Source organism: Gracilinanus agilis, chromosome 2, assembly GCF_016433145.1.
Source record: "Gracilinanus agilis isolate LMUSP501 chromosome 2, AgileGrace, whole genome shotgun sequence".
In the NCBI taxonomy this organism is placed as follows: Eukaryota; Metazoa; Chordata; class Mammalia; order Didelphimorphia; family Didelphidae; genus Gracilinanus; species Gracilinanus agilis.
In genome coordinates this window covers 148,837,006-148,859,674 of record NC_058131.1, presented here as the reverse complement: position 1 = coordinate 148,859,674, position 22,669 = coordinate 148,837,006, and the positions used below count along the sequence as shown (strand labels likewise).

The following is a 22,669-nucleotide window of genomic DNA, read 5'->3' as shown; positions in this document are numbered from 1 at the left end:
CTTCAGCCTCTGTCCCCTTCTGTGCTCCCTTGTGTGTCTTTGATTAAGCCACATGGCATTTCCTTCAATATACCAAATAAGACAGCTTACTAATTGTAGCATTGACTGGCTTGTCTAATTCTGTGAAGCCTTTTTTTTTTTTGGGTGGGGGGAGTGGTGTCTCAGAAAAAGATCCACACAGCTGCATTGACGTGTCATTTTTGTCCTTTCATCAAGGTTGGCATTAATATATTTGCTCTTCTCAGCTGATGATCTGACCGCATACTGACATCTAATTCTGAAATGACTTCCGTGTCAGTAATCAGTCATTCCTTATCTGTTTCCAGCTGGTCAGTTTTACTTTTGGTTATGTTTTTCAGGGATTATCCAGCATGCTACTATGCTCAGAGAAAGTATTCACAGTATACAAATGGGGGAGGTTTGTAAGCAATCTGGGAAGCTTTAGCCTCTGGTTTTCTTAGTCCTAATACATGCTTTCCACAATCACCACTCTAGTTCAGGTCCTAATAGCCTTTCCCCTGAATTAGTACAATGGTCTTGTTTTTAAACCCTTACCTTGTGTCTTAGATATATACCTCACTACCCCTGCAGCAGTCTTTTGATCTCCTTTCCTCAAATCTCTCCTCATTCCAATCCATCTTCCACAGAGGCACTAAAGTGGTTTTCCTAAAGCTTTGGCGTCTGTAAGCTTCAATGGCTCCTGTTTACCTGTCCCAAATATGAACTCCTCTGTATGGCACTTGGATCTCTTCTCAACCTGTCCCTCTCCTACCTTTCCATACTTATATGGAACTCCCCTCCTCGTGTTCCATTGTCCACCTACATTGTCCTTGTCATTCCTTAATGTGGCATTTGACATTGCATAGTGTTCCACGATGGGGATTCCCTCCTCTGCCTCCCTTTAAATCATTACCTTCTGCTTGAGGTCTTTCCTGCTCCTGGCCTCACCCCCAACTAGGGCTTTCCCACATAGGTTTACCTTGCATTTTTGTGTTGTATGTATGCCTGTATGTATAGTTATGTGGTTGTTAGAATGTAAGTTCCCTGAAGGGCAGAGGCTGTTCTGCTTTTTGTCTTGCAGTGGCAGGTGGCTGCAAAGAACAGGTCATATTGTTTGGTTTTTTAAACATTACCTTCTTAGAATCAATGCTGTGTATTGGTTCCAAGGCAGAAGAGCTATAAGGGCTAGGCAGTGGGGGTTTAGTGCTTTGCTCAAGGTCACACAGCTAGGAAGCGTCTGAGGCCACATTTGAATCCAGGACCTCTTATCCCTAGGCTTGGCTCTCCATTCAACAAATCCCCTAGCTGCCCCTGATGCTGATTTTTTATGAGTTTCTGTGGCTAAAAAATTCACCATCTATTGGCGAACCCTGTGGTGATGAGCCTCCCCATACTGAGCTAAGCTAGTCCTTGGACAACAATGACCAAGATTATAGTCAAAGATTTTTTGTCTTGGTAGAACTTGGCAGAACTTATGCACTGCTAGCACAGCCCTCGAGAGCCTCTTAACTCCACAGTACGATGAGGCACTGAAGTCGTTTTCTATGTGCCCTTTAAAAAAATCCGAGCACCTCCATTTATGTTAAGCACCTCCCCTTTGTTTCTTCACTAGCCCAGTATGATGATTGTGTTGTCAAGAGTTAATTTCTGAGAAACTCCCTTTTCTCTTGAAAGGTATTTGCTTTTTTTTTTTTAAGCAGGCTTTAGCAGATCACACATATCATGCCTAACTTTTCTCTGAACTTTGAGATTTGTTTTTTCAAATTTCTAGGTCATAGCTGATTTGTGGCGTCTGTATAGCAGTTTTTATTAATGAGTTGAGGCCACATCTGAACTCCAATCTTCCTGACTCTAGGCCCAGCATTCTCTCCGTTGGGCCACTAGCTGCCTGTAATTCATGAGTTGTTTTACTGATAACAACTGGACACTTAATGGCTGAACCTTTAAAAATCTATTCAGAGAAAGATCCTTTTTATAGTCATGAGTCAAACACAAAAAGAGTTAAAGATGATAGGTGTAAATGTTTTTATTTTTGGGAGCACATAAAACACGTAGCATTTTGGGTATTTATGGGCACAGATGGTTTTTAGGAAATGACTGATGAGTACCTAAACTGTTTTGGCAGAACAAGTACAGTGTCTCCTCCACCATAAATTGTAGGTGACTGGTATACAGAGGACAGCACCATGGAGGTAGTTTAGAGTTAGACGCTTGGAGATCACTGAGGTGAGTTAGTATTAGTACCTGAAATGCCACTGCATGTTAACAAATATCCTCTATTCTGTCTGTAACTTCAGGAAAAGTGGAGGGGAACTTTTGGGTACTCAAGTCCAGCTTCAGAAGGAGCAGAACAGTTTTCACAGGATCAGTATTTGCCGCTTCAAAACATTTCTTTTGATTTCCCTCCTTAGAGCACTGATGCCATTCCAGTTACCACTCAGCTTGGCTGCAACCTTGGCTCAACGCAGAAATACATTCATTTGGACAAGGAAGACAATGCTCAGAGGAGGGGGAAGGGCATTCAAAAAGCCTGAAAATTCAGTGATCCTTCACGTGGAGAATTTTGGGGGAAAAAGAAATATATTTATATCCATTAATGCCCAGAATTATATTCATCATTAAATGTTTTCGTAGCCAGAGGCACATAAGTTGCGATTCTACCATCTTCCATGGTGTCTTTCCTGGAGATAGGAGATACATTTGCAATCACAGTGACAACTCTTCTGATGAAGAAAGAAGTAAATCCCAACCAAACTTTCTAAGCATTTACCAGGACAAGTCTCTGGAAAAATGGAATTTGAATATACATGAAGAGATAAAGAATTTTAATTCTAAGGTTCACAGTAGCACACCTCCAGGATTAGTTTATCCTAGTGGGGCTCAATTTAGATTTTGTTTAACAGAGAGTAGATAAATTCATCAAATTGTATGCTACCTCTTCATCAACTTCTCCTAGGAATGGATGGAGAAGTTAAAGTCACCATGGATAGCAAGAAGGCAAGAACAGAAGTATGGAATGGACATAACCTATGTGCCATGAGGGTGGATCTTCACAGTACTAGAAATGCTGAAAAATGTGGGGATCAGTCAGTGAACCTTCCTTTTCACAACTTTCTGGCCAGTTTGTGGAAGGGCCTATCACTTACTGACTGAAGAAAACTGGCCTAAACTTAGCTCACATCATTCTTCTGTCCACACAAAACTAGTGACAGACAAAAGAATCCGTTAAGTACAAGCAAAGCACCTACATCACTTATCTCCTCTAGTAGGGCTATAGAAGTCTGCCTTACCATCAAGTATAGGTTGTATGGACACTGAACAAGTCGCACAACTTCAAAACTGGACTGAAAATGCATTCTGAGCTGAATAAAACAAAGCAGCCTATCGCCCACACATTAACGTCACTGTAGGTGTACTAGGGGTCAGCACTGAAAAGGCAACACAATGCACCAATAGAAACTGTCCAAAACATAAATAGTGAAGTCTTTGTTAAAAATCAATTCATAATTCATAATAAATTAGGATTTAGTGAACACAGTTGGGAAATGTTTGCTTGGCTGTTCACCAAACTGTTCCCAAGTGCTGTTCTATAGAAGATGGAGTCACATCTATTCCACAAAGGTGTTGGGTTCTCATGGAGACTGTAGCAACTTTTGTGGAGTAAGATCCCGAGTAAGATCACTAACCCCTTATTAAGGTGCTTGGGGGCTCTGCTCATAATGGGCTTGGCAATGTTCTCCAAACTAAGGCTCGTATTAAGGTCTCAGGCACTATGAGACTTTGTTCTGTTGTCTGTTCAATGAATCAATGTAGTGAAAAGTGGCTCCCAGAGCCCAACTTGTTTCGATGTCATCAATTTTCCGAGCCAGCTTAAAGGAAAAAAAAAAAAAAGATCATAGTTAAGAGGCAGTGTGGTGTAGGATACGGTGTTAGACTTGGCATTATGTAGAACTAGGTTCAAATCCCATCTCTGACCCTAGGCAAATCACTTAATCTTCCTTAGCATTAGTTTCACCATCTGTTAAATGAGAGGGTTGGGCCAAATGGGCTCTGAAGTCCCTTCCGACTCTAACCCACTCACTGGAATCTCTGACAAAATGGGCTACATATAGGATAGTCACTAATGATCAACACATTCTAACTGACACGGGACACTAAAGTCAGATACTAGAAATGGAATAACTCCAAAGTGTGATTTGATCACTTCACTATGTAGCTTCCTCTTTTTGTTATTATTTCAACTAGTCCATGCAAAAGGTATATCTCATTTGCAAAAGAAACTTTATTTAAAATACACTCAATTGGGCACATGCTGTGACCAGGTCATCTTGAAAATACTTCTTTTTGTTCTAGAAACTCCTTGAAATTTTAAACTCTTGGTATGGCCTGAATTTAATATTTCTGTAACACTTAAAAGTTCTTGTAGCTATTTTTTAAAAATGAAATTTATATTACTCTCCTATTTAAATTGCTGTAATTATTTCTAAAAGGAAATCATATTGGAGATTTTTATGGTAGGATTATAGTTTTTATAATTCTGCCATAAAGGATTATATGTAGTACTATTTTTGAGGTTGGAAGAAGTGCAAAAATAGCAAACTTACCTTAAACACTTTGGTTTTCGGAAACCCAAATTCTTGAAGTAGCAGATTAATATAGGTAAGATCCATACAAATAAAAGGATTTTCTTGAGGGTTAATTTCCATGGTTCTACAAACTAGAGAGAATAAGGGAAATGACCTTCCATTTCACAGCTAGTTTTGAAATAGTTAATAATTAAAATTATTTTTCTTTACATAATAAATATGAGGAAGAAAGCCACATCTTTATCATATTTTCTCTCTTTATTATGACTCTATATAATTTCTTTGAACCCACCTACTTACACTTCACAAGCAAAATGCTTAGTTCAGAATAACTGTGATGTTTTTGAGATTAGTTACAAAAATGATCTCTTGGGTGATTTCCTTTAATGAAGGGTTTCTGATAAAAAAAGGATCAACCACATATGAAGTAGAAATAAAAAAACAACTTAATTTAAATGATTAGTAAATTTTTTGGGGGAAGACAGAAATTAGAAATCTGATTTTAAAATGAAAAAGTTAACAAAAAATGTTAGCCAAGGAAAAGAATATTTAAATTGCATTTTCAATTCCATGATTCAGTTCATTTAGGCTAGGAAAGATAAAAGAGAGAGAAGAAAGGGAAGCAAGGGAGTGATAGAGGGAAAAGGGAACAGAAAGAGAAATAAAAAGAGTGCCACAGAGAAGGATAGCCTCAAAGAAAGAAAGAAGGAAGAGAGAGGCATGGGAAGAAATAGTAAAAGACAGGTGAGGAGGAAAAAGCCATAGTAGGTTAAACAATAAGTAAATCACTACCTTATTATGAAATCCAATCATATCAAGGCTTTTGCTTCTGAGAAACAATATTTTTATTGTTTTTTTGCTAGTTATGATCATAATTCTGTTCATTGTTCTTTAGTCTATATATACTTTATACCGAAGGAATTCTTAAGCTATGATATTCATGATATTGCCATAAATTAGCCAAGGAGAAATTATTCTCTGGGCTGTAATGACAATGATCAGTACTTCGTTAAAATTGACAAAGCATGCCTTTTCCCTATGCTATCCGATATATTTATCAATACTTGCAGACACCGGAAGACTTACTGCATCTATGGATCAAAAAGCTGGGAAGGATAATTAATACTCTGGATAATAAAATCAGAATCTAGAAGAATCTCAGAAGGTTAGTAAGATGGGCAAAGAAACCAAATGAAAAATTATAGTGGTGGGAAGAGATGGCTGGAAAGCCCCTGATGAGAAAGAGCCTTAGACCTTTAAACTGACATCAAAGGGAGATGTTAAGTGACAGTCTCAGTGAGACTCAAGCATGAAGATGGCTATTAAAAATGCTAGCATCTTAGGTTGTATTTGAACTATGTTTGCAATATGAGAAGATAAATGTTCTACTTTCAACTGATCACATATTTTGAGTTACTATGCTCAGGTCCAATTGCTATACTTCATAAAGTCCTTGTTAAGGTTACAGAGAAGAGACAATCTGGACAATAAGGGATCTAGAAACCACTTTGTATTATAAAAGTTAGAAAGAACTGGGGAACTGTAGCCTAAAGAAGAGAAGACCTGGTTAGGATGGGGGGGAAAAGCAGGCTAATAGCTATATTCACATATTTGCAGGATTGTTGCCTTACTCTATTATTATTCTAGAGGGCAGAACTACTAGAAGACTTGTAGGTACAAATGACAGGGAAGCAATTTTTGGTTCACTGTAAGAAAGAACATTTAAACAGGACTATCTAGAAAATGGTTCTTCGTGAAGTCACTGGAAAGATTCAAGTACAAACTCATAGTTTATATTTGAATCTTTCCAATGACTTCATGAAGAACCATAGTCACACATTATGCATTAGGTTTGTTAAAGAGAAGATTCTTGGAGGGCATTTTCTTTATGGAATGAGTGAAATTGATTGCATAAAAGATTTCTACAAATTCCAAATTCTACATTTTGTTCTGGAGATCAGGTGAAATCGAGCCAAGAACTAGGGTTTTCTACCTCTGCTTTACTGATGTTACTCAGTATTGGAATCAAGTCATGGACAATCACAAATTAGTTATTTTATACAATTTAAGATGATTAATTTGGCTATTTTTAAAAGTAAAAATATTCAATTCAGCCTATATTATCAGATGTACTATATGAAAGCTCCCCTGAACTGAATAAAATCTTAAGAGAAATTATAGTTAATAATTTTCAAAGTCAGAGAGAAATGCAAGCTCATTGAGGGCAGCGACTGTTTTCATTTTTGCCTTAGTTTCACCAGAACCTACTGTACATGTCAGACATATAGTAGGCAGTTAATATTTGTGGAATTAAAATAGAACTGAATTTTGGAGCATAAACATGAACAATTTCAAAACTGCAGTTGCACTAGTGAGCATTTGGAACCTACCAACCAGGATAAGTAACACTTCTGACTGAAGTACAGCTAAATTCTCTGGCATGAGCATGTTTTAGATAGCCATCTCTTACTGACTGGCTACCATTTACGTTCTTTTAAAAACAAATGATGATTTTTATACTCAATTTGATGTAGCTCATAAAATAACAATTAGGAAATGTCATCACTGGAGTAAATTGTGATGCTGTACAGAATAATAATTAGAAAGATAGTATGGTCTAGTGGACAGTATTGAGAATCTAGAATGTTAATCCTGGCTCTGTGGTTGCCTTCCATATTGACATGGACACCATCCTTTGGACCCTTCTTTCCCATATGTGAAGGTCTAACTTTACTTGCCATATTTTGCTGCAATTTCAAAGTCTTCAACTGTGAGACTGCCTCCTTTCTCATTATCTGAAAGAAAAGAAAAAAATGTTAAATTTGTACAAACATTTTGGATTCTAGGTTATCGCACACAAGAATCTGTGATTTTATTAGCTAGGGAATGCTTTATATGGAGACTCCTTCTACCAATGCAGGACACGATCTACAACTTAGCAAAGAATTCCCTTTTGGAGCTAGTCATCAGAGAGGTTATGCGACTTGTTGGGGGTCACACAGCTAGTGTCAGAGGTAGGTTTTGAAATCAGGTCTTCTTGACTCTAAGTTTGGCACTCTGATATGGAAAAAATCCTGCTCTGTAGTGCTGAAATTTGACTTGTCCCTGTGGTTTTAAAAGTTCCATAAAACCATTATTGTAATTATCCTTGTCCAATCAAGCCTTTAGGATAATGTGGTGCTGATCACTAACTTTACAGAAACAGCTGCTATACTTACTGATCATTATCTTTTCTTAAGATGATAGAGCTTTGGGAAAGGCATGCATTCTGTGCAGGATAATAAAGGGGAGAAGAAGGGAAACATAGTCAAAAGGTTTTGGAGAGCCTTCCAAAGTTTCAACTAAGAGAGAAAAAAACCCACCAAGCAGCTAATTCCTTGATCTAAGGTGGAAAACAACTCTAAATCTAGGTTAATACAAAATTCTGACGTTTGTGTTTCTTCAGCTGTGGAACAGATTTGGTGGTAGTCTTCTGGAATAATTTTTCTGAGTCTAAAAAACAAACTTGGTAAACACAGTTGGCTGTTCTTTTAAAAATCCCTTCTTGGAACAGTAAGATCTCTTTCATGGTATTCTACAGAATGACAGCAGGCACTAAAAACTTGATTCATTTCCCTTTGGGAGCTTCCTGAGAAGACTATGAGGTCTTTTTCTGAAGTCATTTGCCTGATTTTTCAAACAATCATGTTTGAATTTACACTTTAAATGACTTTTCACTTTCAAAGGAATCATCTTGAGAGTTTCTACACATAGTCCAAAGGTGACACAGTTTAAAAGTATTTTCTTAAAAGTATTTTCCCAAGTTCTCTTTGGGAAATAAATGGCATTGGAGCCTTTGGAATAATTTTTTGAATATTCTCAGTGGTAAATCTTTATCTTTTGAGGGTGGAGATGACTTTTAAATTCAGAAGTTATTCAAAGTTAAGTTTGCTAATCAAACTAAGTAAAACCATTTTTAGCTAAAAAAAAGAATTGAGGTGTAATTCTCTCTCTGTATCTGTAAGTACACACATATACAGACACGTGTATATATAGGCAAACATGTTTATATGCAATACACAAATGTATACATGTGTTATTGCATACACAAATATTTTATCAGATGTGATTTTTTTTGGGGGGGATTTCCTGGTGAAGAATTCCTACAAATTAATAATATCTTTGCAAATTATCGTGTTACCAAGTTGCCTGAGACACTAAGAACCTAAATGGTTTCTTGCCAAGGGTAATATCAATTTTAAAACAAGATAAAAAAAACAGAACTAGAAGAGACCTTAGAGATTGAGTCTAGAGGCTCTTAAAAGACCCTCTAACAGGTTTGTAGATCAATTTTAGGGATTTCATGAACTTGGACAGGAAAAAAAAATCAAATTTTTATTTCAGTATAAGTGGTTGCTCTGGAATCCTATGTATTTTACTTTATGCTTTTAAAAACATTCTGAGAAGGGATTCAGAGCTCTTACTAATTTGATGCTGGGGTTCATGATATTAAAAGGTTAAGAATTCCTAATTCTAGTCCAGTTCTTTTATTTTATAGATCCAGAGGGAAATAAGTACCTTACTCAAGGCTACATGGGTGGTTCATGAACTACTAGGGTCTGAACCCAGATTTTAAGACTGTTAAGTCTGGGGTTTTTTCCAATTCTAAAACTGTTTTGAAGAGTGGTTACATCATTGGGATTAAGTCTATGGCTTGCCAATGTCAGAACACTAATTTAGATTGGTAAAATTTTCTCTACTTTTCCAGGGGGATATTTTTATACCCTGAAGAGCTGAACTCAAATAGCGCCAGAATATTTTGTGGTTGTTTCACATGTTTTCCAGGATGTGAAAAATGAACAGATTAAGGGACAAACAGTATGTATTGCCTTTATACCAACTGTAGCATAGACTGGAGTTTCGTCATTTTTTTTTTTTTTTTAGTTTAAGATGCCTGTGAATTTGTTGGGACATGCTCTCTCTTCTTCAAATTCCCAAGCCATCTGTCTACCCACACTGACAAAAACATTGTGTAACTAGAGAAATATGGATAAGCTGTATTTCTTTCTTCACTGTTATTTACCATCAAATACTTTAATAAACATGGTTAAAAACTGGCAAAGGCCAATGGATACATATTGTGCTTTAAAGTTTGTAAAGGATTTTACATCTATTACCCCATTTGAAACCCTCAAAACAGTCTTATGAAGTGGGCACAAAGATATCTTTATCCCCATTTTACAAATAAAGAATTCAAGGCTCAAAGAAGTTGAATAACATGACAAATGGTTACACAGATGTAGGATTTGAATCCAGGTCTTCCTTACTCCAAGGCCAGCACTCTATCAACTACAACTCAAGAAACCCAGATCTTCCTATCATTAAAAGAATCTTCAGGAAGGAGTTGAAGCTAAATTGAAGATTAGGTCAGAGGTTATTCTTGGAGAGTTCAAATAAAGAAATTGGTTGTAATATTATATCACAGGACACTTTGCCATCTTGTGTTTCAATGCTCCTGTTATTTGCAAAAAGACCACCAAGAAAATGATTGTAGCTTAAATCATAACATATGCTGGAGATTATAAAGAGGAAGAGACAGTCTACAAAGAATTCTCTGAGTTTCTCCAAATTAAATCAGCATATATTTTGATATCTGCTGACTTTAATCCAAAAGGAGGAACAAATTAGAGTGAAAATATGTTGACAAATATAGCTCATGAATAGGGAATTAGAAAGGCCAAAGAACTTGCATAGTATGCAGCAGTCTCATGTCTATACATTATGACTTCTTTTTTTTCTTTTTCAAAGGCATTGGATTGAGAAAGCACTGATTAATATTGCAAAAAGTGAAACTGACTATATTTTAAAGAAGATGAATCATTACTTCTGTGGGAGTTATTCCTGAATCAGCAGTTTGTGTAAAGTAAGACCACTGACTTGTTAGAGCAAAAATACAAATCAATAAAAGGCTAGGAGAATAAAAGTGAAAAAGATGTAGCATGCAATTAAATCTCTGACCTGCTTTATTTAAACAAACTACTGTTAGCAGGAAATATGAACTAAATGGAAAAAAAATGTCAACACCAATTATAACTTTTTCATAGAAATATATTTATTCAATAGTTATAATGATGCCAAAAGCACTTAAAAGCCTCAAATCATCACTCACTTGGGAAGTAAAAATGTATGGTACCCATTGTTTGGAATATGAACTTGTTTTAAAAAATTGTATAAAGGTAGGTTGGCATTATTGCTGTGTATAAGAGTGAGAAGGAGTAGAGAGGAAACCGTGTTTAAAGGAAGTCTGATACAAGACCCTACCAAACAATGTCATCCTGAGGGCATTTCAAGAAGAAACCTGAAGACAATAAACAGGTGAAAGATAGAAAATATTTTTATAAGAAACTCTCTTCACCAGTAAGGACAATGGAGTCAACCACATTTGAACTCTAAGGTCACAGCACTGGACATCTTTTTAAAGGAAGTGGAAATGGCCCTATAGAAGGATGGAGAAGGGTGGACTAGACCAGGAGCACACAAAGGATGTCTGTGCTGAAGGTGACACAATTTTGAAGGGACAAAGATCGATTCTTAAGGCATCTGAAGGAAAGGCAGGTAACAAAAGCATTTAAAAAAACAAACCTACCAACTGAGACTTTGTTATTTAAAAAAAAAAAGGATGGTCAAGAGAATATAAATAAGATATAACACAGATAACTCTGATAATCATTAGTGACAAATGAAGCCTAAGACAGCCAGATGTAGGTTTGCCTAAGGTACACATATTAGTCAGGGAAATCCAACATCAATTCCATCTTAAGGAAGGATTTTTTATAGACTGGCAAGGCTCTCCTGATTCTCCTATTTACAGATGAAATTCTGTTATTTGTATCAAACTCGGGAACTCTGAAAGGATTAAATGAGATCCAGGCATCCAAAGGAATATGTCCTTTGTAACAGAAAATATATAAAATAGTTGAAGAAAATCTATTGTCTAGTACGGTGATGGACAAACTTTTTAAAGAGGGGCCAAAGGAAAGGAAATGCTCATCTTTGAGTCTGTTTCTAAGGCAACTCTTTGGAAGTTTCATTGTACTGTATCCTACTCATTGTATTCGTCAGATTAGGAATAATGTCGTGCAGCTGGATAGAACATTTCAGGGGGCCACACATGGCCCGCAGGCTGTAGTTTGCCCATCACTGCTCTAGACCATTCTGAATTATTCAGAACAAACTGGCAGGATTGAATAAGTTGGTCCCTTCCACTGCAAGTCTTGCTTAGACAAGGAGAGGCTTGAGTTAGAATCAGCTAGGAGACAATAGTGATGCAATAATAATTTACAATTATATAGTGCTTTAAGGTTTGCAAATTTTTTCTTCAGAAAAATTATGCATGCTACCCCAAATTCCAATTTTGTTAAGATTCAAGAATGGGAAAAGGGATGCTTTATCCAAGTATTCTGTTGCTAAGGCAGGGTAGAGATGCTGCTTTAGCTATTTCCATGGAAACTGGTTAGATCTGGGTTCAACTTATGGGCATAAAGGTTACTTTCCATCTTAAAGTGTCATATAAGTATAAGGTATCTTTTTTCTTTGTTTTTTTAAACTCTTACTTTCTGTCTTTGAACTGATACTAAGTATTGCTCCTAAGGCAGAAGAGTGGTAAGGGCTAGACAAGTAAAGTTAAGTGACTTGCCTAGGGCCATACCATGAGGAAGTGTCTCAGTCCACATTTGAACCCAGGTCCTCCCAGCTCTATCCACTGTGCTATCTAGCTGCCCCAAGGTATCTTTTAATATAAAGGAATGACAGGTTTAGTGGTATCAATATAACTCATTAATCCCTAGAAGCTAAGGTTCCTTAATTCCTTAATTCAGAACTATGAAAGCATAGACAATTCTGGTATAGTGCAGAGAGAATCAGCCTGAGACCTAAATTCAAATCCTTCCTCTGACACATACCAGCTGTTTGACTCTGGGCAAATTACTTAATGGCTCATATACCTGGCAAATCTCTAAAATTATAAGCTGTGGAGAAGATGCCAACCTGCATTGGTAGAAGTAGTATGCTCTCTGGGAATTCTCTGTAGGGAATGAAATAACATGGTCTACTATCATCCTTCCACCTCCCCCATCCATCATACATATTCTCAACAGGCCTCTTGGTCTAAATTGCTAAAACAGTTTCAAGAATATTTTCCATAATCTTATTTCCCTGATTCCTTTGGCATGATTAGGAGTGAAGGAAAAAAAAAATCTTTTCCAGAGGTCATAAAAGAGATCTGGTATTTGGAGACCATGCTAACTCTGGCACCACTAAAATGGGCATGAAAAAGACATGGAATGTTAACCTTACCTATGAGACCAACTTTTGCTGCAAGATCATAATAGTAAGAAAAAGCATAAAAATCCAAGTTCTTGACTTCTTCAGTTTTATGCACTTTATTATGAAGGATTTCTGATACTTTCTTAGAGCACAATTCATATAAGTGATCCCCTAAAAGAAAAGGAAATGTGCAGTTAGTTTTGGTTTCTGAAAAATAGTTAAGAACACATATATGTGAAGGTCTAATGGTTCTCTCTATATTTAATTTTTGAAGTAGTTCAGTTATATGTGAAATAAGATGCCAGACATAACAGAAATGCTGAAGAAAACTCATACCTTTGTTTTCTTAATTGGTGATAGAAATTACTAAATGATTAGAAGATGATGGGGAGAACAAATTCACAGCTTATTGGGTTGGGTGAAGTTTTATTATTGTAGCCTCAAATAGAAAAAAATAAACAAACTCTAAGCTGAGTGGCCCATGAAATGATAGTAACTCCTGATATCTTTTAGGAGTGTTAAGGTTTGCAAAGAGCTTTACATATTTCATTCAGAAGTATTTTCATCACAACCCTGTGAAGTTATTATAGGTATTATCATTGACATATTTCAGACAAGGAAATTGAAACATAGGATATTAAGTGATTTGCCAGTGATTATAAAACTGTAGTGGGTGGGATTTGAATTCAAGTGTCTCGCTATTGTACTGTCCACAAATGAATTACTACCACTTCTTGTTCTGTGAAAAGCCATTTGTGTGAACTCTGTATTTTCCCCTTCTCTATATCTCATAATCACTTACTATTCTAATCTATTTTGTTATCCTGTATGTTCACCTCTGATAATGAGGTGGCCTTTCTCCTCACTAAAGCCACCCCACTACTTATGCTCTTACTTCTATTCCTTCCCATTGTCTTTGGTAGACTACACCCCAGACCTATTCCCTATCCCATCTTCAATTTCTTCCTATCACTGTTTTCTTCCCTGATACTAAAAATCATGTTCAAGTCTCCTCTGTCTTCAGAGAAAACATCATTAGATCTAACCATCACAGTGAGTTGCCATTCTCTACTCTTTGCCTTTCTCATCCAATTTCCTAGAAGAAGCCACCGACATTCATTGCCTTCACTCCCCTTTTATTTTTTTTAAACACTCTGAAAAATGACTTCCAACTATATTACTCATATCAAATTGCTTTCTCCAAAATGACCACTTATTGCATGATTGCCCAAACTCATAGCCTTCTCTCAATCTTCATTGTTGGTGTCTTCTCTTAATAAGGTTGAACACCATTTCCTCCTGGATATTTTTTATATTCTGATTTTCATGGAAGTGCTTTCTCTTAGTTCTCTCCTTACTTGTAAGACTGCTCCTTCCCAGTCTTCTTTGTTGGCTTATCCCTATCATGCCCACTAACTGTAGGTGTGCCACAGGGCTTAGTCTGTCAATACCCCTCCACCTGGTTACCTTATCAGTTCTCATGGGTTTACATCACCTCTGTACAGATGACTGTCAGATATAGCCAGGCTTAGGCTTTCTCCTGAGCTCCAGTACCATATCACTTACTTTCCATTAGACATTTTGAACTGGATGTCTCCCGAAACATCACAAAATCAAAAGGGTCTGAACAGAACTCATCTTTTCTCCCAATCCTTATCCTCTTCTAATCTTTCCCCCAAATTGCCTCAAAAATTCCTTATTACTGAGGGCAGCTGGGTAGCTCAGTGGATTGAGAGCCAGGCCTAGAGACAGAAGGTTCTAGATTCAAATTTGGCCTCAGACACTTCCCAGCTGTGTGACCCTGGGTAAGTCCGTTAACCCCCAATGACTATCCCTTACTATTCTTCTGCCTTGGAGTCAATCTACAGTATTTAAAGGGTTTAAAGAAAATTCCTTATTACTATCAAGAACATGACCTTTTAAATCACTCAGGTTTGAAACCTTGGTTTCAGTTCTTGCCTACTCACTGTCATAGAGCCCATACATCCAAATTAACCAGATGCCAAATCTTGCCATTTTTGCTTCCCTTAAATTCTCTTGCACCCAGTTCCTCCACAATCACCATCTCTTCATCTCTTACTTGGACTAATGCAACAGTTTCTAAATGGCGTCCACCATACAATGGCCTAAGTGATTTTCTTTTCTTTTCTTTTTTTTTTTAAATCTTTACCTTCTGTCTTGGAGTCAATACTGCGTATTGGCTCCAAGGCAGAAGAGTGGTAAGGGTAGGCAATGGGGGTCAAATGACTTGCCCAGGGTCACACAGATGGGAAGTGTCTGAGGCTGGATTTGAACCTAGAACCTCCTGTCTCTAGGCCTGACTCTCACTCCACTGAGCTACCCAGCTGCCCCCTCTAAGTGATTTTCTTAAAGCTTTATCTCTGACCATGCCACTAATCTGCTTGAGAAGCTCCAACAGCTTTTTGTTGCAAAGGAAAAAATAGAAGTAAGCTTGTTGGAGACAGGGATCATTTTACTTTTGCTTTTGTATCCTTGGTATAATGCCAGGCATGGGGTGGGAACTGAATATTCTTGTACATTGACTGAAACAGTGAAATTCTATGGTTATGAAAAAGGCTTGGGGGATTGGGAAAACAAGAATGTAGTTTTCAGAGCAATAGAGGCTCATCAATAACCACCACAATTCTAACTAGCTGGATTGATTTCATGCAATTCTTCTGAAGACTTCTGGGTTTATACTGATGCCAATTTATCCTTATAATAGTCATAGGACATAGGGAGGGACAAGTGGTGGTTGCTTCATGTTACACACAAATCAAATCATAGTCAGGGTTGGGTGATTTGACATAGAATTAGTTCCATGAGGTCTCTTGATTGACCTCATATGGTTAAGAAAGATACAAAATTAACTGAAGTGAAAAGCCAAAAACCTCTAGGACAGGGGTCGGCAACATATGGCTCTCGAGCCATATCTGGCTCTTTTGAGGGCCATATCTGGCTCTTTCTACAGGAGCCATAAAGTCAATTTTTTTTCAGGCACTGTTACAGGAGCGCACACTGTGAGCACTGTACGACTCTCATGAAATTACATTTTTAAAAATGTGGCGTTTATGGCTCTCATGGCCAAAAAGGTTGCCGACCCCTGTTCTAGAGAAACAGGGAGGCTAGGAGTAATTCTCAACTCATCTATGTTTTACTCATATACATCTCTTACGTAGGAATAATCCAAGTGGTTTGTTGGTCCCAGAAACTGCCTTTCCTATAGTAGATGATTGGATTTCCCTCCCTTTACTTTTGGCTGCTTCAGACCTTGAACTGCCTAGGATAGGATATTCTTTCCCATTCTCTGCTTCATGATTCACTTTTCCCCAGAGAAAGCTCTGGGGTAGCAGAACTAGGGGAGCTGAAAGAGAGGTAATCCTCTCCCCTGTTTCCCTTCCAACTCCAAGGGCCAAACCTTCCTCCTGTGATTTTTTTTCTTGGCAGCTTTCCCAGGCTCTCTGTTCCATCTTATCATCACTGTCCCTTCAGAAGCCTACCTCTTAATCCCAAATATTCAGGAGATGCATCTTATATTTTAGCCTTGTGTATAACAAATATCTATCATCATTATCTGTATCTTTTCCTATCAGGTTTAATGAAGAAATGTAAAAAGTGAAAGTAAAGGAAAATAGTAAGGAAAACTTTTTATCCAATTTGTTCTCCATCATAAAAAAAGAGGCCTGATAAAGGCTAGCACTCTCTGCTTCCTTAAGGATAGAGAAGATATGAACCTATATCCTTTTTCAGAGTCAGGGGAGGTTAAAAGACAACTGACATTTCTAAAGCCCTTTATAGTGTGCATATTTCATTTGAACCTTGCAATAACACTGAGGGAAATACTGCAGGTATCATTCTTATTACCATTTTATAAATGAGGAAACTGAGGCCAAGAGGGGTTATGTAACTTGCCAAAGGCCACATAGGTAGTAAATATCAGAGGCAAGATTTGAACCCAGGACTTCATGACTCCAAGATAAACACTCTAAGAGGCCTTGCTTTAGTGGATGAGGTAGCAGGCAGGAGATAAAAGGAGTAATGGGATAAAGTAATGTCCGTGGTGTATCGTATTGACAGGAAGTGCTAGTCCCTCTATGGTTATTCATGCTGACCCCACTCACCTCATACCACCTCCACATTTTGTTTCTACCCCACAGTTACTCTTCAGGTTAATTCTTTACTCTGCATCACCTCTCCCCATCTCCAGCATTATCCTATTTCTTCAAAAAGTGTCTGCCCAAGGTCCTCATTTCCAGCCTATCACCCCCAAACCCTGCTGTCCCTCACCTGACTCCCCAGGGAGTCCCGACCTAGGCCACAGGAGTCCCCCCAGGGGTGTGGAGCTGCACAAAAGTCCCTGCTCTCAGGGCCTAACAGGAGGTCTGTGTGGGGAGAAAGGGAGTTACGAAGGAATAGGAGTTTCTGGTCCTCCTGTCAATGCTGCTGTGAGTGGAGAGCTGTTCTTGTTTATGTGCAAAGTAGGAGATAGTATTGTAGAGGAGGAAGATATCAGCATATATCAAATAGTATCTATTATATAAGAGAACTAGAGAGAAAACAAGATAGTCTGTGATGGAACTCCAAATATTATCAGAGAGAGATCTTTCTGAGATGTTAGAATTCACCCTTGGAGATCCAACTCCAGATCCTCAGGAAGCTGCTTCTGATTTCCCTAAATCAGAAAAGTGCTTTCCTCCAACCTTACAAAAGCACATTCTAACTGCCTTGTGTATTTATGCTTATTCAATGCTAGATTTATATTGGGTCTCTATTCTATCTTCTCTCTAGATGGTAGGCTCTATGAGGGCAAAGCCCATGCCTTAATGAACTCTTCTTAATGATCTTAAGAATTTTCTTCAGTGCTTTACAAACCACGGGTGCTTAAGAGATAGGCTTTCTATGACAAGGGTGCAATGTGAATAAAGGTTAGATTCGATAACACTAGATTTACCCACTTCAAGTACTGTATGAATTCAATGGTGGTGGTGGTGGCAGAGCTCAGGAACTTAAGGGTTTCTAACATTGTTTCTAAAAGAAAATGTGTTCCATTTTCAAACAACTGATGTATAAATGATTTTTTGCAATAAAATCTGTTCCTAAAAGAGGGGACTGCCTAAGACTGAATAGCAGATTCACTATCCCTTGAAGAAACACACTGATAGGGCTATCTTCAGTAGTTTTATTTTTTTCTTTGCTAGGCAGAATGGAGAGAGATGAGTGGGAAATTATTTCTGTGGCAACAGTTGCCAAAGTAAAAATGCCAAGATTCCACCCCCAGTCCTATTCACAAACTTGGCAAAAAGGTTATGTCTCTTTGCCAATAGCACAGATACATTTGTTCAGCTCCAAATCCCAGGGGTGGGTGGGTGACTGAGTGAGTGGAAGAACAGTTATTCTGCCAGGTCCTTGGGATTGCAAGAGCTTATTAGGAAAAGATACCCTTTCTGGAAAAATGGCACACTGAGGCTGGCAGGGGATGTAGAGAGGCTTTTGGAATAACAAATTGTATGCTTAGACTTAGTATTGTTGCTTAGTGCAGTGGTTTCCAACTTATTTTTGGTGTAGGATCTGCCATCTAATTAAGTTTTTCTTTCTTTTTTGTATGCTTTAAAAATTGTTTTATAATGAATAAGAAAATCATCAACATGAACATTTCCATATACAAAGGCCAGAAAGAGAAAGGCAAGGGAAACTGTGACTCTTAAATGCAGCTTGTTCATCTAATTAAATTTCACAGCTTAGCTTCTATTTCCCATCCAACTTTCTTCTCTTTGTATTCTGTCCAGGACCCTGTACATTAGGTGCATTCTTAGGCTGTGAGGACCGTGGGATTATTTAACTTGATGCTTATGGTACATAAACCATATAGCTCATCATAGCCCAATGTGTACCTAGGCACTAGGCCCTAAATGCTGCCAGTGATTATAATGACTTTTGAGAGCCAGTCTTCATGACCTTCATTTGGAATCCGGAGTTTGAAGGAAATCTAAGCTCCATGGAGGACCCCACACTGAGAAAACAGTGAACCCATAAGGAGGAGAGTAAGCATAGGAGAATGATTCCTAATCCTACCACTAATTTATAACAAAACTCTAGAGAAAAAAAAATCAGTAGACCTCTTGATACTGTTCTTTCTTATTGTGTGATATAGGTAAAGAAAATAAAATAAAAAATACAAGGTACTAAATTTCTCAGACGACTATTCTCAAATCTGTCAATATTCCTAAAACAAAAGGAATAGCCATACCTGTTTGGTATCCTGAAATTTGGTATGTTATTTCAGCATGTTCCCATTCGCCTTTAAAACTGGGAGGAAAGCAGGGGCTAACCAACTCCTTGTCTGAAACCAAAAATGTAAAATATCATGTTACAGTGATAAGACATAAAACCAACACGGTCATTTGGATCCCAGTACAGAGATCCATTATGCTGTTGTTGTTCTGGCCAATAGAGGAGGTACGTAAGACTGAAAGACTAAGCTTCCTCTTTTCAAAGACTGAATGGGGAGTTATAGTTTGGTCAAAGGAAAAATTTGACTTTTGTTTATAAAATTTGGGGCAAAAAATTTGAAAAATGCTCCAGAGTATTTCAGAATAGAAACTAGTGAGGAACAAATGACTAAAAATAGGGAAAGATATTCAAATTTGAAAAAAAAATCCTCAACAGTTAGCATTTGTATAATTAAAGTATGACTAGCCTCTAAGGAAACAAAAGTTTTTAGTTAGAACGCAAGCCCTTAATATTGAACATCTTTTCATTCCATCTTCCTGACCTATAACTGTGAAGGGCAACATAAATATTGGATATTAGTATCATTTGAGGAAGATGAATTAGAACCATCTGTCATTTCCAAAGACAGTAGAATAAGGAACCACAATGATGACATGACTCCATAACTAATGAGGGCCTGAACTCTAATGAACCTACTGGTAAATCCTTTATGGTCCTATGAAAGGTCATGAAACCTTGAAACCAATGAAAACTAGGAACACATAATTTGTAGCTTATAGTACCTTATGATTGGTGCCAGCTTTGTGATTATAAGTACTATTTTAACTGGAGAAGGCTTTAGGACTTTGCTTTAAAAAGGGATACAAGAAGGATATGCAATGGAGAATCGAAATTATAATTACCAGATAAATTTTCAGAGTTTTTGAAACTGGCATGTGACAGTGAGGAGAGGATCATCTATAAGTGCTTACAATTGGCATTAATTTTGGTTGCTACAAATTTAAAATCCTATTTCACAAAATGACATTTGTTTAAGTTTTCAGTGTATGGAATGGAAGGATAATTTTCAGTAACTGAGGAAGGGGAATGTAGAAACATTAGAATTGAAACTAAGCTCAAACCTTTGAATTACCCTTAAAAAGGGTTTATGGGAGTTAAAGTAATCTCCTAAAATAGTGAACTAAAAAAATGAGTCTTTTAAAAACTTGAATTATTGGATGAAACTATATAATCTAACAAACTTTTTTAAGGTATTCAATTTCATTGCTAAATGAAATAAAGTAACTCAGGATCTTATCTAGCAAATTCTATGTTATATAGTGTCAAAAACCTTTCCTTAGAAGGAAAGACTAACTTGTTTTTTATAAATTTTCAAAGAAAAAAGTCACTAAAGGAAAGTTCCCACAATGCTAGAAATTGAAGCATTTACTCCAATTCAATGTACTTCATTTCAAAGAAAAAAAAATCCCTATCTGTAGTGTAGCAATTCTGGAAGGTTATATAGTCATTCATTTATAGTACTCACTAGTTAGTGTAAAATTATATTCAGGGTAATGCAATATTTCAAATATCTGAAATTAGAGATCCTCAAGATACTCAAGATCAAGGCTTTCAAAGTTCATTTTGCCATAAATGACATGCAGCTGGATCTCTGAAGCAAATAAGTTGTATTTCTCAAATCCATTTCTGACACTGAGAGTGAAAGACCAATTCATTTTCCTTTGAAAAATATAGGACATAGGACAGAGAGTGATTGTTGTGCAGAGGGGCACCAGTATATGTATCCCCACTATAAGCATCCCCACAGGAGTGGAAGAAAGGCCAACAGGGGAACTTCCACACATTGGTGAGTAAGTTGTAAAGATTTTTTCAAAGATGGCTTATGTCTGATAGGCATGAAAAGTAGAAGTATCAGAAACAGGTCTTAAACTTCTTCCTACTTACCAGGTTTTCCCTCTACTCCTCCTAAGATTGCAAGCCTTGCTGACATCAAACCGAGTCCCAAGTAGCTGTTAAAAATAAAATCCTTGGTGAAAAGAAAGGCCTGTAACTCAGGAACATACACAGTCATTTTGTAATACATCTACCTGGGCTTTTGTCAGAAGCAATTTGTTTGAGAGGAGGATATAAAGGCTGCTTTTAGTCTTCTTTAGACACTTCTCTCTACAGAATTCATGCTTTATTATGATAATCTACTGAAGTTGATATATAGCAACACAAAGTCTGGAAATTTTTTTTTGCATAATTTAAAGTTTCCCTCCCTGTTTTCTTCAGATGCAGTTTGTTATTTCCATGAGTAAGAATCTATATTAATAAAAAAATAGCTAAGAAGCTTTGATTTTATTATAAAATTAAATAAAAAATAGATCCTCCACTTCCTTTGATGGCAATAAAAAGTCTAAAAAAATGCATGCTGGTTGATAAGAGGTAAGGGAAATCTAGCATAATTTTTAATACTGGAATTATAAATGGTGCAGCTCAAAGTCATTTCCCTGGAACAGAGTTTGGAAATCAAAGAGAGCATACTGTGCCTCTCACACTTATTTTGTGATTAAACTGTCAACAGCTCTATTTCTTATAACAAACCTGTATGAATATAGCTTGTAGGTACTATTGAACATCTGAAATGAAGTTATATATCCAGCTGGGGATGTCTGAAGGGTGACCTGAAGAGCAACAGAAGGGTTAATGTGATAGACCAACACTGTCATTTTCAGAAGAAATCTTCAACTTCCCACAAACTAGAACACTGGAAGGATTACAAAGATTTTTATAGAATCACTTCATATAAACCATCTTGTCAAATTAAGTCACATAGAACTTCATTTTTGCAAAGACTGAAATAAAATGTTTAAGATTAAAACTCAATATATTTTCTCTCAAGGATAACAATCAGTCTATTCCCTAATATGAGACCTAATCAAGACAGCAAGAAATTCACAGAACTGATGATAATTTCAATAAATTCAAATGATTCCTCTGATTTAAAGGAGAGGCTCAACATAAAAAAAAAAACAGATGCCAATTAAAATATTTAAAATTTTCATAGGAGATTTATTTTTAAAAGATTTAAAACTTTCTAACTGTAAAACAATATTACCTGGCTCTTCTTCATGCCACAGAAAAATTGCAGGAAGGAAGATGGCAATGTCGTAAAGTGCTTTTAACTCAGGCCCAAGGATTGGAAGTTATTACCTTATTTATCACCCCATTAAACTGCCTGCCAAATGGAGTGAAAGCACAAATTCCCTTACCACAATCTATGGTTCCTACTTAAAAAGTGGAGAACAATGCCATTAATTTCAGTAAAATATAAATAGCACTATGTGGATGCCTTTACCTAACTTTGCTAAGTGTACATTTTCCTGGGCAAATTCTGTCAAGGATTTTTCTTGAATCCATACTACTAATAAAGTACAGCTCCATAGAGGCTTTAAGAAATGCAGAGAGAGACTTTAATTCAATTCTCTGGGTATTGTAGTAAGTCTCATAACAATCTAATATCCAATAAGGTAATTAAAATTAGAAAAGAGTTGGCTATAATAATG

General features: G+C 36.9%; 1 protein-coding gene across 1 annotated transcript in view; it reads right to left on the bottom strand.

The window, feature by feature from the left end:
- Positions 1-2,019: 2,019 nt before the first annotated feature.
- Positions 2,020-22,669, bottom strand: part of ENTPD6 (ectonucleoside triphosphate diphosphohydrolase 6) — a 52,025-nt gene continuing 31,375 nt past the window's right edge. The window contains exons 8-13 of the mRNA XM_044660765.1: positions 21,708-21,787; positions 21,066-21,130; positions 12,921-13,061; positions 7,325-7,381; positions 4,605-4,717; positions 2,020-3,869 (exon numbers count right to left, since the gene is read on the bottom strand). Of these exons, the coding sequence (XP_044516700.1) occupies positions 3,771-3,869; positions 4,605-4,717; positions 7,325-7,381; positions 12,921-13,061; positions 21,066-21,130; positions 21,708-21,787 (555 nt within the window). The 3' untranslated portion in view covers positions 2,020-3,770. The remainder of the gene's footprint in view (positions 3,870-4,604; positions 4,718-7,324; positions 7,382-12,920; positions 13,062-21,065; positions 21,131-21,707; positions 21,788-22,669) is intronic.